Genomic DNA, 14,057 nt, shown 5'->3' on the forward strand with positions numbered 1-14,057 from the left:
ACACAGACACAGTTGCGCTTGACACTTTTGTCTTCATTATGAATTTTCACAAATATTTTTGTTGTCTGGGTCCCACGTCAAGTTACGGGCAAAGACATTTGACGTCAGGTTTTCATACACTATTGAAAAGTGCAGCAAGTAGGAGCACTTTAGCTGACTGACGTCACACAAATCTGACGCATGTCAAACAATAATTTCGTGTTCAGAATTGTTTGCATACACGTTGCATATTTTCTGTTTATACAGTTGTTTGGTGTATACTGACGCATATTCACACATTTTCAATAAATTGACTTGAACGTACCCTGCCCGAGTGCAGCTGGGATAGGCTCCAGCACTCCCACGACCCCGAGATGGAAATTGGATAGATGGATATTTCTAATGCTTAACAACAGGCTTCTTGAAGTGGTCAGCCATGTTGTTTGTTGTTTACTTTCAACAACAAATCAAGGCCCAATTTTCCAGAGTGGAATACATTCTCTTTCCCAGCAGTATGGAAGACAACATTATAATAATTAACATTCAAGTGTGCCTTCAAGTTGACTCATAGTATCACATGTGTGAGCTTACATTCTGTTTATTGGCTCAGCTGGGTGGCTGGTCAGAGTTGACTCCGCCCACCATGGCGGCAGGCGGGACGGACCGCGAGGAGGAAACGTTGCAGACGGCGTTCAAAAAGCTGCGAGTGGACGCTGAGAGGTAAGCGCTTAACTCATCACTTAAGGGGTCGTGTTATGAATTTTTTTTTCTACTTTTAAAACACTTCCGTGGTCTACATAACTTGTAATAGTGGGTCATTAGTCAAAATATTGCATATATTATGTTTTACAGACCGTTTTCAAGCAGCTCTCCGACTGTTTCTTCAGAACGTGCCGTTTTGTGGGCAGTCTTATTTATGGGGCTTCACTTTAACAGCGTCTTCTCCCCGCCCATTTGTTGTAGTTTTTCAGCGCTTCCATAGCGGGTCTACTGACAGATATGAGTTCGAACTAGAGATGTCCGATAATGGCTTTTTTGCCGATATTCCGATATTGTCCAACTCTTAATTACCGATACCGATATATACAGTCGTGGAATTAACACATTATTATGCCTAATTTTGTTTTGATGCCCCGCTGGATGCATTAAACAATGTAACAACAAGGTTTTCCAAAATAAATCAACTCAAGTTATGGAAAAAAATGCCAACATAGCACTGCCATATTTATTATTGAAGTCACAAAGTGCATTATTGGTGGGCGGGGTTGAGATAGGGGGCGGGAGGTGTGTATTAAAGAGTCCTGGGAGAGTTAGTGCTGCAAGGGATTCTGGGTATTTGTTCTGTTGTGTTTATGTTGTGTTACGGTGTGGATGTTCTCCCGAAATGTGTTTGTCATTCTTGTTTGGTGTGGGTTCACAGTGTGGCGCATATTTGTAACAGTGTTAGTTGTTTATGCGGCCACCTTCAGTGTGACCTGTATGGCTGTTGACCAAGTATGATTTGCATTCACTTGTGTGTGTGAAAAGCCGTAGATATTATGTGAATGGGCCGGCACGTAAAGGCAGTGCCTTTTAAGGTTTATTGGCGCTCTGTACTTCTCCCTACGTCCGTGTACACAGCGGCGTTTTAAAAAGTCATACATTTTACTTTTTGAAACCGATACCATCATTTTTGATATTACATTTTAAAGCATTTATCAGGCCGATATTATCGGACATCTCTATTTATTAGCAACAAAAAAATCTAACAAGCTAAATCATGGCAAGTTAAGTCTCATGGTTTCTCACCAAAAAACATTAGCCCTAGAATTGAATGGCTGATGCAGAACTTTGAAAGACTCATGGCGGTGCAAAAACTAGCTGGTTGCAGACCCCTGAGTCTTTCACAAAGAGTGCTAAGATTGATCTTTTACCCATCTTTCAAAAGTAAATTGTTATAGGCAGTGTTGGGTTAGCTACTGAAAACCAGTAACTAGTTACAGTTACTAGTTACTTTATTTAAAAAGTAACTCAGTTACTAACTCAGTTACTTACACCAAAAAGTAATGCGTTACTGTGAAAAGTAACTATTTAGTTACTTATATATATTTTGTATTTTTTTAAGGCCTCCTTTAATGCCCTTTAGGCCTTCATTTCAGTACTGTTATTGCACTGGAGAATAATGCAATCTGTTGATCAACTTGACATGCATTTGCATCACTGAACTCTGCTAAGGAATGTGGTCTACATACAACACACAAAGACAAAGATATGTTTAAAAGGGCCAATTTGTTTCAGGCCAGAACAAATTGACACAACTATTTTAAATAGCTGCTACATAACATACATAAGTAACAAACAGCATAATAACAACATAGCTGTAAACCAAGGAAGGCACACACTACATACACAAAGCCTAACCAGACGTTTTTTTCTGAAATAAAATCATGTCTGAAGCCCAGAACACTCTACACATTTGCCCAGTTTTAGTTTAGAGATAAGGAAAGATTGGCCTGGCCCACTAGGATCCCTCTTTATGTTTTTGAACTTTATAGTCTATACATTTAGAGTGATGTGATAATCAAACACTCTAGAAGTCTAGAATGAAAGAGTATGTAAGAGAATTGACAGTGTATGTACCTTCAGTGCTGCAATGTTTCTATCAATGTTGTCCTCGCTGTTGCTTAGGAGGTGAAGTGTGTCTCTCTTTACTAGCGTCGTCGAAGCATGTTGCTTTTGTAGCTGTTTCAGCAGATTTGAATTGCTAGGATAGGATCTTTGATCCAAGACACAACTTACATTTAACTAAAATGTTCTTTTCTTTGTGGTCGACAAAAGAAAAGTAGTGAGAATATCTCCATGTTAAGAAACTCGACTTTGGGCTTCAGCATGATGTCTTGTTAGTAAACACTAAGGCTGCAGCTAACGATTATTTTTCTATCGATTCATCTATAGATTATTTTTTTCGATTAATCGGTTAATCTATAGATTATTTTTTCGATTAATCTATAGATTATTTTTCCTTTTACCGATTATTTTTTTTATTTAAAATGAAGATGAAAAAATAAATGTTGGCCAGTTTTTTCAAAAGGCATGACTTTTATATACAAAAAAAAAAGTATGGCCACTCAGTCAACATTGACAACAACATGACAAAATATTCTGTAACAATGTAAACATTTAAAACTTTTAACATTTAACAAAATTAAAAGTAGCTTATTTGCTTTTTAATGTGCAAATATAAAAGTAAACATCCAGTGCAAATCTTAATATTCTGCAATAGTATAAGCATTTCTAAAGTAAAAGTATTGCTTATTTTGCTTTAAAATGTGCAAAAATAAAGATAAACATCCAATACAAAAAAGTGCAAAACGAAATATTCTGTAACAGTGTAAACATTTCAACAAAAGTAAAAGTATTGCTTATTTTGCTTAATAACACAACAATGATAGTATGATTAAAGTGAAAGTTAATTGTTGGTTTGTACATAGTATATGTAACTGTTAATGTTGTAAAAGGTATTTGCAAAACTAATTAACGTTAGCGTTAAAGAGGAGCGCGTCTTTGTAAACACTGAACAGGCACGCCAAACGCGCCTCTCAGAGCGAAACAGTGTTTTAGTTTATGAATTTACAACGCAGATACAAATGACACATTCATGATTTTGTGTAATGATGACAACGTATACTCACGCGGACGATTGACTAGTTGATGGTGATGGCAAGAACGCTGTCGGGTGTCGGGTGTTTCAAATGTTCCTTCATAGCCGTTGTGCTGCTATGATAGGCCATTTCCGCTCGACACAGTGTGCATACAACAACTGTCAAGTGTTTTGCTTTTTTCGCTGTGCTTATCCCACACTTGAAGGGATGTACCAATGCTGAATGTGGCTTCTGGATTTCACTCAAAAGACCAGACCGTAGTTACTTTTTCCTTTTATTTTCCTTTAGTTTGCAACAGTTTTTTCAACCAAGAAACAGCTTCTTTTTTCTTCTTTAGTCTTTTTAGCAGTCTTTAGCAGTGTTAATAGACTTTAGTTTCTTTAGCTGTCATAAGCTGTCTTTAGTAGCCTTTAGTAGCCTTTAGCTTCTTTAGTAGGTGAAAAACCTTTAAGGACAAAACACCACAAGATTAACATGCTGTAAAAAATCAATCAATTATCAATCCCATAATTTACAACTATTAATTAGGCTATCAAACTCTTAACCATTAAACAAGTGCAAGAAAATGGACACATCTTTTCCCTTTAAGTTAAAACAGATTTTAAATAAATTGTCTCAACATAAATGCACCAAGATACATATAAAATACATTTAACACCAGAAACACAATAGATAAATGCAACAGAAAACCCAATATGCAAATACATAAATACCTAACCAATTAACCACCTATTTAGATACATATTTAAAATCCATATTTAATATAAATATATTATTAATTTAGCAGTGAAACACTCAATCTTAAACGCTGTCTACTGGTAGAAAAATGCCCCTTTTTCTATGCCCTCACCAGCAGCCAATGATCCAACACAGTTAAATCCAACACTTTAAATTGAGCGACTTCACCCTCCTGATGAAGCAAACTGCTCCAACATTTATCAAACTAAGCAAAGAATATCAACACTAAACAACAGTTACATAACACACTGTGTGTATTTAGCCTCCAGACTAAGCACGCTACATGCACACAACCCCCCCCCCCCCCCCCCCCCCCATCTCACCAGCGCAACAGGTGCGCCACACCCACGAAGAGAAATATTAAATCTTACATACTTTTGGCACAACTCTGGGTTATCTGTAATGAACTAAACCTTTTTCCACTCTGCGCTGGCGTCTTTTGTACTCCTTGATTTGACACAGCGGTCTAATTACTGGGCTCGCGCACCAACAGATGAGACAGGAGCGCGCCGCGTTATACCTGCGCGCGAACGTAAACTGATCGGCTCTGATTTTATAAGCCGACTGGCCGAAATAATGCCGATTTATATACATTTCCTGGGGTTGCCTAGGTGAATAGGGATGCGGATGTGCTCTAAGATAAAATATAATTTTATTAAGTGGGGTTTGGCTGGTTGCTAAACAGCCACAGTTGCGAGCTCGCGCTTCAGCTGACGAGACAGCTGTTCACCGCTACAACATTATTAGGCAGTTTATTGAAATACTCCCACACTTTTGACGACTTTTGGCGTGCTTTTTTTCCCTCGCTCGCACCGCTCGCATCATCTGCTTTGCACTCCGCCATGACGGCAGTGTGACGTAAATATGCCATGCGTCGAAGCATAAAAACGACGTCGACGTATTTACGTAACCGATGACGTCGACTACGTCGACGCGTCGTTTCAGCCTTAGTAAACACAGACACGCCCCCTCCCACACACACACATACACAGAGCAGCGCGCCTCTTTTCTGTCGCCTCTTCCGCAGCGCTCCAATAAAACACACTCAGATCTTCTCACTTTCTAGCCGATACTACATAAAAAATGACATAAAATAACGCAGCAACGCATCATGTAGTTACGGTAACTGAGTTACTGAATATAAAAAATAACGCGTTAGATTACTATTTACTGCCGAAAGTAACGGCGTTACAGTAATGTGTTAGTCCCAACACTGGTTATAGGGCACAATATCCAAAGTGTGGGCCGGTGGCCATTTGTAGGTCATATCGACCTGTTCAAGCAAGTAAAGGTTCTACAAAGGTTCCGGTTATTTGTGAAAATGAGATTAAAAATGTGATTAAAATGTTTTTGTCTTACAAAAAAGTAAAAAAAACAATGTTAGCATGGAGCTGGATATATTTTATGAGTGTGACAGTGTCCTTTGTCCGGTTGTCGTCTCTACAGTGCGCTCGGCGCGGCGAGCGTTCCCGAATCTCCCCGAGCAGCGGCGCGGGTTTGTGCGGACGTCAGCGCGGTCAAGTCCAAACTGGGCGCTTCAAAGGACAACTGGCACGGGTGAGTAGAGACAAAGATGGCGCGTCAAACAAGGAAGTGTGCGCCATTGACGCTCAAGCGAGTCCTTCTCTCTTCAGCTGCGCGAGAAAGACGTCGAGAGCGGCGGGTCGAACGCAACGCCGGCGCAGGTCCAAGTCGCCCATCCTGCATGCGGCCAGGTTCACCTACTGCAGCGCCTCCACTCTGGTGCCTCCTGGTGGCTGTCTGAAGCAACAGCGCCTGGCAGTGCCTACCGAGTCTTGTCCCGACAGAGGAAGCGCCGTTGCCGCCGGCAAAGACCCCGCCTCTTCGGCTGTTTTCGGTTCGACCGCAGGTTATGTCACGCCCGTCGTAGCTGCCGTGTCTTCACCCTCCTTGCCAGCAGACTTCTCAGCCAGGGTTTTGCCGACCGCGCTTCCCAAAAGGGACGAGGAATGTTCCGGAAGTGTACAGGAAGCCGCTGTCGAGTCGACTGACTTCAAGGCTTTATCCAAACTGTGCGGTGGCGCACGTTCCCCTTGCACGTGTACTCTGACTGATGCCATCACAGAACGCCAGAAAGCGAGCGAGGCGGCGGTCGAGTGCGAGTGCCGGTCTAAAGCTGAAGGCTGGAACGGCGTGGAGGCGTATTCCTTCACGGGACTGCGTGACGTCATGTCGGAGTGCGAGCACCAACAAGCCCCCCCCAGAACTGACTGTAACACCGCCGCCGCCGCTCCACCCTCACTGTCATCTCCTCGCTCTTGCTCGGAGCAGGCGCGCGCCTTCGTGGACGACGTCACCATCGAGGACCTGTCGGGTTACATGGAGTTTTACCTGTACATCCCCAAAAAGATGTCGCACATGGCCGAGATGATGTACACTTGAAAGCACTGTGCACAAGTCACTTGACCAGAACACCTTCTGTTTTTTTTTGTTTCCAATAAAATCAAAAGTCTAACTTCTTGCCTGATTTATTTTCATGGGAAACATGTTGAACAAATGGCCACTAGGCTTCAGTCCTTTTCAGATCACTAGTGGGGAATCATCCGCCATGTTTCTCCTCCTAGTCTTGATGGATGCAATAGTCCTAGAGAAGACGCTCCCTGAGGGAGTAAGGATGTGAGCACTTCCCTGGCCATCCAAGGTCCAATGAAAGCGCAGATGTTCACTACAAAGAGCTCCTTGTTGCTGGGCGGAAGAATGTGTGCCCACTGTTGAGGAATGTGAGTTGCATGAAGACAAGAGACTCCTCCGCGCTAGCTCATTAGCGTACAATGCTAGCTCATTAGTGTGAATGTTGATACACTGAAGCCTTGTCACCTGACCTTCGACCCGAGGGAGGTGGTCAGAGGTGCACTTTACGACATTAAAAGATCACCTTTTTTTTTTTTTTTTTTTACTCCCCTGCCAAGTGGGGAGTTAAACTTGATAGGCTTTGAGAGCGAGACATCCACCATGTTTGTGAAAGTCAACCATGGAAGTTGGATCTCGTCACCACTATGGACTGGACTCTATTATGTTAGACCTTAACCTTGTTGGAGGTACCGAACCCCACCAGTTTCATATGCGCATTCACCGAACCCTTCTTTAGTCCACCCATCCATCTTCTTCCGCTTATCCGAGGTCTGGTCGCGGGGGCAGCAGCCTAAGCAGGGAAGCCCAGACTTCCCTCTCCCCAGCCACTTCTTCCAGCTCTTCCCGGGGGATCCCGAGGCGTTCCCAGGCCAGCCGGGAGGCATATTCTTCCCAACGTGTCCTGGGTCTTCCCCGTGGCCTCCTACCGGTCGGACGTACCCTAAACACCTCCCTAGGGAGGCGTTTGGGTGGCATCCTGACCAGATGCCCGAACCATCTCATCTGGAGTAGCGGCTTTACTTTGAGCTCCCCCCGGATGACAGAGCTTCTCACCCTATCTCTAAGGGAGAGCCCCGCCACCCGGTGGAGGAAACTCATTTCGGCCCCTTGTCCCGTGATCTTGTCCTTTCGGTCATAACCCAAAGCTCATGACCATAGGTGAGGATGGGAACGTAAATCGACCGGTAAATTGAGAGCTTTGCCTTCCAGCTCAGCTCCTTCACCACAACGGATCGATACAGCGTCCACATTACTGAAGACGCCGCACCGTTTTTTTCAAATTCAAGACAAAGTTGTATGTTGTTGGTAACACTTTAATATGGGGAACATATTCTAAGTAACAAAGACTTAATTTAGTGTTATTTGTTTAGGGTCAGGGCCAGGGTAAGAGGGTTAGGGTTATAATGAGGCCATGCCGAATAAGGCATTAATAAGTACTTAATGACTAGTTAAGAGCCAATATGTTACTAATTTGCATGTTAATAAGCAACTAATTAATGGTGAATATGTTCCCCATACTAAAGTGTTACCATGTTTTTTTTTACTGGTGCACAAAATGAACCGTGCATGAACATCACCTTGTTCAAACAACAAAATCAACACAGTGCATAAACTCACAACAAATTACACACCTGCAAATCAGTGTGACTTCTGCTGTTGCTGTATCCGTAATACGCCGATAGGGAAACGTTTTTATTTACACGATGAGTCGGGTGTGTTTTGACCTCCGCTGAACCCCTGAGGCCGACTCAACGAACCCCTAGGGTTCGATCGAACTCAGGTTAAGAACCACTGCGTTAGATCCACTATGGACTGGACTTCCACAATATTATGCTAGACCCACTCGACATCCATTGCATCCGGTGTCCCCTTGAGGGGTTGGGGGGGTCACCCACATCTGCGGTCCTCTCCAAGGTTTCTCATAGTCATTCACATCGACATCCCACTGGGTTGTGAGTTTTTCCTTGCCTTTATGTGGGCTCTAAACCGAGGATGTCGTTGTGGCTTGTGCAGCCCTGAGACATTTGTGATTTAGGGCTATATAAATAAACATTGATTGATTGATTGATTACGTCACAGCAGGATGACACAAACTCAAGGGAAGGAGAAACCTCAATAAGAGCGCAGAAATATAACCTCAATACAACAGAGGGAAAAATAACTAAAATACAAAACTGGACATGCCCTGTCTTAACAGGCCATAACATAAACTTCATAAAAAATTACATAGATTCACCCAGTCACAACATTAGCTACACCTGCTCACATTCACACTCTGCACACAAAGACATTTGTGATTTAGGGCTATATAAATAAACATTGATTGATTGATTGATTGAGGGATGATGTTAGCTTAGCATTAGCATGGTCATGCGATTGGCATCCAAATGATAAAGCGTGTTGATGTGCATAAAAATGTTTATTTCCAAAAATAATGACAGTTTGGTGACCTTTGACCTTCAGCAGCAGACTGGCATACCGCGCCGCAAGCCTCAAAACGCGGTTTGCCAGTGGGAGGTCAAAGTTTCACATAATCATGGGCTTCTAGAAAAATAGAAAGGTGTGAAATGTCAAACTAGCATATAAAAACATTCTAACAAGTTAGTATCAAAAATGGTTTGGCTTGAAATTTTTGGCAGACACTTTTACGTACCTTGTTTGAAAACAAAAACAAAAACTAGCTTATTGACAAAGAAGTACCACAACGTCCACTGCTAGAACAATTACGGAAGTACACAAATATTCACAAACTAGCGAGGCGTGTTTATAGGAAAAGGGTTGGAAGTTAAACGCTCCACAGAAAAACTTGTTCAGTAGCTTCTTACTCGGGAGTCTGCTTTTTGCTAAGCTAAGCCAAAGCTGCCTTTCCATGCCGTTGGCTACTGTCAGCCTGTAGGAGGCGCTGTTCGACGTCACCTGACTCAAACAACATGGAGCACCAACCTAACGTTAGCTTAACTTGTAACATCACGGCCATGCTAACATGACAAAGAGATTGAAACTGGTTGGATTCATTTTAGGTTTTCACGTCAGTTTGTGTGTGTGCTCTAAAATCATGAAGGTCAACTCCCTCACGGGAATTACAACTGGAATATTCTGAGGGAGATTAGCGTCATCCAGGTTGTGTAGTGAATAAATAAGGACAAATAAGGCCCCTGGTTGGCTCAGGAGGGGGAGGAGTCAGTCCCATTGCTGATGATGACTATTGGGCGGAGCCTAAGCGTAGATCTCGGCAGTGGGAGCCTTCTTGTAGATGGGCTTCTTTCCCAGCTCGTAGCTTCCTTCGTCCTTCTTCTTCATGCGGTGGACGAGCAGCAAGACAAGCAAGATGGCGAGCGTTAAGCACACGGCTCCGCCTGCGATGAGCGCTGCAACCAACCAAAATAAAAGTCAGTAAGATCGAAAACGCAGCACAAAAACATTTTTATGGAAATATAAAACAAATAAGTGACACGGACCTGCTAGGACTCCGGTTTTGGGGAAGCCGCTGTCGTTGGTGGCGTGGGACATCAACACGTTGGACGGCAGCTCGGCGCCAGGGTCTGGCCCGTTCCTCAGTAGAGGAATCTCATTGCTGTTCTGCACTATCTCCACCTCGTTGGCGCCGGGTGGCGTCGGCGGCTCCGCCTCGGGAATCTTGTTGTCAGCATCAGGCTGAGAAAGAAGAATATTAAATATCTATCCAAGTCACCAGGAGGAATAACCGTGTCTGCCAGGGACATCCTCTCACCTCAGTGGGCGTCGCCACGTCACGGCCGGTCGACTGCGTCGTCTCTGTTGAAAAAAAACCCAAAAGCGTCAGTTTTAAGTAGTTTGCGTTAGTGCGCAGTTGCCGTAGAAACACGCACCTCCGTCACCAGACCCCGACATCAGGTCTTCGTAATTGTCGTAGTAGTCTTCATCGTCCCCGAAGCCAAAGTCTGAGCCGTTCTGTCCGTCTCCCGACAATTCCTGCGAATCGTGGTGGCGCGTTGCCATGGCGACGAAGTGTGTGGCCTTCAGGGGCATCCAGGTTTCTGTCTCCCTCACCTGCTGGGACACATGCCAAGAAGAGAGAACATTTGTCACAATAACGATTAAGATTTCTATTTGAGTACTTAAAATCACCAAAAATGATTCCCGAGCGCGGCCACCGCTGAAGCTCACTGCTCCCCTCAGGGGGTGGGTCAATTGCAGAGGATAACTTCACCACACCTAGTGTGTGTGTGTTAAGTTAAAGTACCAATGATTGTCACACACTAAGTGTGGTGAAATTTGCCCTCTGCATTTGACCCATCCCCTTGTTCACCCCCTGGGAGGTGAGGGGAGCAGTGGGCAGCAGCGGTGCCGCGCCCGGGAATCATTTTTGGTGATTTAACCCCCAATTCCAACCATTGGTGCCAAGCAGGGCGGTAATGGGTCCCATTTTTATAGGCTTTTGGTATGACTCGGCCGGGGTTTGAACTCACAACCTACCAATCTCAGGGCTTACACTCTAACCACTAGGCCACTGTGTATGTGTGTGACTACCAGTGGTACTTTACTTTAAACTGCCAGCAGTGCTAAGAGGATTTTTCATCCATCCATCCATTTTCTACCGCTTATTCCCTTCGGGGTCGCTGGAGCCTATCTCAGCTGCATTCGGGCGGAAGGCGGGGTACACCCTGGACAAGTCGCCACCTCATCGCAGGGCCAACACAGATAGACAGACAACATTCACACTCACATTCACACACTCGGGTCAATTTAGTGTTGCCAATCAACCTATCCCCAGGTGCATGTCTTTGGAGGTGGGAGGAAGCCGGAGTACCCGGAGGGAACCCACGCAGTCACGGGGAGAACATGCAAACTCCACACAGAAAGATCCCGAGCCCGGGATTGAACTCAGGACTACTCAGGACCTTCGTATTGTGAGGCAGATGCACTAACCCCTCTTCCACCGTGCTGCCCCTCTACTCAGTGTTTTTACAATGCATGTGCAGGATTTTTCATGTCAGGTAAAATTATGGGAAAAAACCTGGAACGGGACGGAGCCAGGAAGTAAGAACCAAATACAGTAGTTTACTGGGAAGTCAGTTATGACTCTCACAGCTCGTCAAAATGTGTTTTTTTGTTCCGTCACAAGCATGGGGGTGGGTGGGGGGGTTGGTTAATATATTTTCAAGTATTTCTTATATATATATACATATATATATATATAATCCGTTCATGAATGAGTATATCCGTTCGGCCACCGTGTTCAATGGAGAAGTCTGATCTGCAAAATGTGTAGGCAGCATACCCCTTCCCCTTCGAGCTGTCCTGGATGAACTGAATTTTTTTTTTTTCCAATCATTTTGGAACTTGCAAGCGTACTTCTTCTTCTTACTCGTCATCGCCATGTCTCTTCTTCGTTCTTTTGCTTCGTCTCTGTTATGTTTTTGGACATTACTACTTGCCGTAGTTTTGAAGCAATGCATGATGGGAATCCGGATGTTGAGAAATAGCTCCGTGTCTGTCTACTTTATGGGCTGTAGATAAACCTATGGATAACGGAGACATAATAGTCTCCTTTTCAGGTGAGAGAGGACGCTAAAGGCAGTGCCTTTAAGGCACGCCCCCTAAATTGTTGTCCGAGTGGAAATCGGGAGAATGGTTGCCCCGGGAGATTTTCGGGAGGGGCACTGAAATTCGGGAGTCTTCCGGGAAAATCTGGAGGGTTGGCAAGTATGGTCACAAGTCACATGACACTTACTGGATGTCACCATGGCGACCACAGTCAGTAGCTACATCCTGATACATGATACAAGGAAGTTGCAAGGGGACGCCATTCCACAAGAAAGATACTTTAAAGAACAACGTCGCCATGACAACGTTCCAACGAGATTACACGCAAACACGTCGAACGGTCTACGGAGTCGAGAAGAAGCAGCAACAAGACTTCCAAAAAAAAAACGTGAAATGGTGACCAAGTGTTGGAGCGTCCTTGCCGGGACAACAGAGGATGCCCCCTTGGGAAAAGACTCCATTGAGATCCCTCCAAGTGTGCAAAATCCCTCAAGGTCACCAGAGGTCACATTCCAGAGGGAAATTAAAAAAAAAAAGGGAGGGGGGGGGGAGGAGGGGACAACGGCTTCAAGGAATGTTGCGCATAATAGCGCACGTTCGGAACACTACGAGATCCCTTCTCTTCCTGTCCTGGCTAAATTTGCTAACTGGGCTAATAGGGGGAAGGGGAGGGGGGGAAGGTTGGTTTTTTTTGGTTTGTGGGTGGCATGCAAATGACCTTTGATCTTTGAAGTGTTCCGGCATGCAACACTTGCGGGATTCTTTTTTTTTTTAAATGTGACTTTTTCATCTTCGGCTTGGAGCAATGACGTCACGAACCGTTCAATAAATACAGGTTGATCACGTGACGAGGCTTGCAGGGCGTAGACACACACACACACACACACACACACACACACACACACACACACACACACACACACACACACACACAGATCAAAGGGCGCTGATGTGACTTGTGGGGCAGAAGTGAGTTTGCCTCTCCCCCAATCTGGCCCCTCGCTGAATAATAGCAGCGGCCACACACACACTCACACCGCGCTAAAACATTTATTGTACCAAACTTACGTCACACACGCCATAAACACATTCCTTCTTCCAAACTAAGGCCAATTAGTCGATTAGCATTCGAGCTAAATTAGCAAGCTAGCTGGGCAGCCGCGGCGAGTTCGTTGACCAACTTACCGACTCTGAGAAGACACAGGAGGAGGCAGCTAAAAGCACCAGGAGGCCAAAATGGAGCATTTTTTTTGCCTCTTCTTTGCGGATGCGGACGTCCAGAAAAAGTTTCAAAATAATAAAAAATAATAACTGCGCGGCTGCTTGGCTTAGCAGACGAGTCCCTTCTCGAGGCAGCAAGGTCGGGAAATGTTCGGGAAAAACTCGAGTCGTGTAAATGTCTCACTTGTCCTCGGGCTGTTCACTGTGGAGGTCAACGGCAAAGTTTATTGTCTTTTATTTTTCCTCTCTTCTCTTCTTCTTCTTCGTCTTCGTGTTGTTTTTCGTCCCCCGCGCAGTCTCAACTTTCACAGATTTTTTCGATCGCTCTGCTATAACTTGTGCCCGCAGAGCTCTCGACCAATCAGGGGTCTGCTGGCTCGTGACGTCACCGCCAGTTTCCATGATTTACCGTAAGTCTGTCACATACGACAAGTTGGCTCCGCCCACATTGGCGTCCGCTCCAAAATAAAAGCACACGTTTAAAAGAACAAATAACTTTAGAGAACTGCATTTATGTAAATTTCGTGACAAATTGAGAACAGGAAGTGAACACACGTGTTAGTGGTTGCTGTCATTCGA

The 14,057-nt window shown here is 44.5% G+C and overlaps 2 protein-coding genes across 3 annotated transcripts in view; one reads left to right on the top strand and one right to left on the bottom strand.

Annotated features, from left to right (window-relative positions):
• Nucleotides 1-6,834, top strand: part of oser1 (oxidative stress responsive serine-rich 1) — a 7,296-nt gene extending 462 nt beyond the window's left edge. The window contains exons 2-4 of the mRNA XM_061923768.2: nucleotides 590-699; nucleotides 5,805-5,915; nucleotides 5,993-6,834. Of these exons, the coding sequence (XP_061779752.2) occupies nucleotides 623-699; nucleotides 5,805-5,915; nucleotides 5,993-6,761 (957 nt within the window). The 5' untranslated portion in view covers nucleotides 590-622 and the 3' untranslated portion in view covers nucleotides 6,762-6,834. The remainder of the gene's footprint in view (nucleotides 1-589; nucleotides 700-5,804; nucleotides 5,916-5,992) is intronic.
• A 2,297-nt stretch (nucleotides 6,835-9,131) lies between these two features.
• sdc4 (syndecan 4) lies at nucleotides 9,132-13,829 on the bottom strand. Of its 2 annotated transcripts, none has more exons than XM_061923769.2 (5): nucleotides 13,443-13,829; nucleotides 10,580-10,763; nucleotides 10,462-10,505; nucleotides 10,190-10,385; nucleotides 9,132-10,099 (listed from the first exon to the last, which is right to left on the bottom strand). In XM_061923769.2, the coding sequence occupies exons 1-5, from the start codon at nucleotides 13,500-13,502 to the stop codon at nucleotides 9,948-9,950; spliced, it is 636 nt and encodes a 211-aa protein (XP_061779753.1). In that variant the 5' UTR covers nucleotides 13,503-13,829; the 3' UTR covers nucleotides 9,132-9,947. The 2 variants fall into 2 exon arrangements, with proteins under 2 accessions (XP_061779753.1, XP_061779754.1); XM_061923770.2 differs by having other exon boundaries at nucleotides 10,580-10,760; nucleotides 13,443-13,826.
• Between the last annotated feature and the right edge of the window lie 228 nt (nucleotides 13,830-14,057).

Source organism: Nerophis lumbriciformis, linkage group LG28, assembly GCF_033978685.3.
Source record: "Nerophis lumbriciformis linkage group LG28, RoL_Nlum_v2.1, whole genome shotgun sequence".
Classification (NCBI taxonomy): domain Eukaryota; kingdom Metazoa; phylum Chordata; class Actinopteri; order Syngnathiformes; family Syngnathidae; genus Nerophis; species Nerophis lumbriciformis.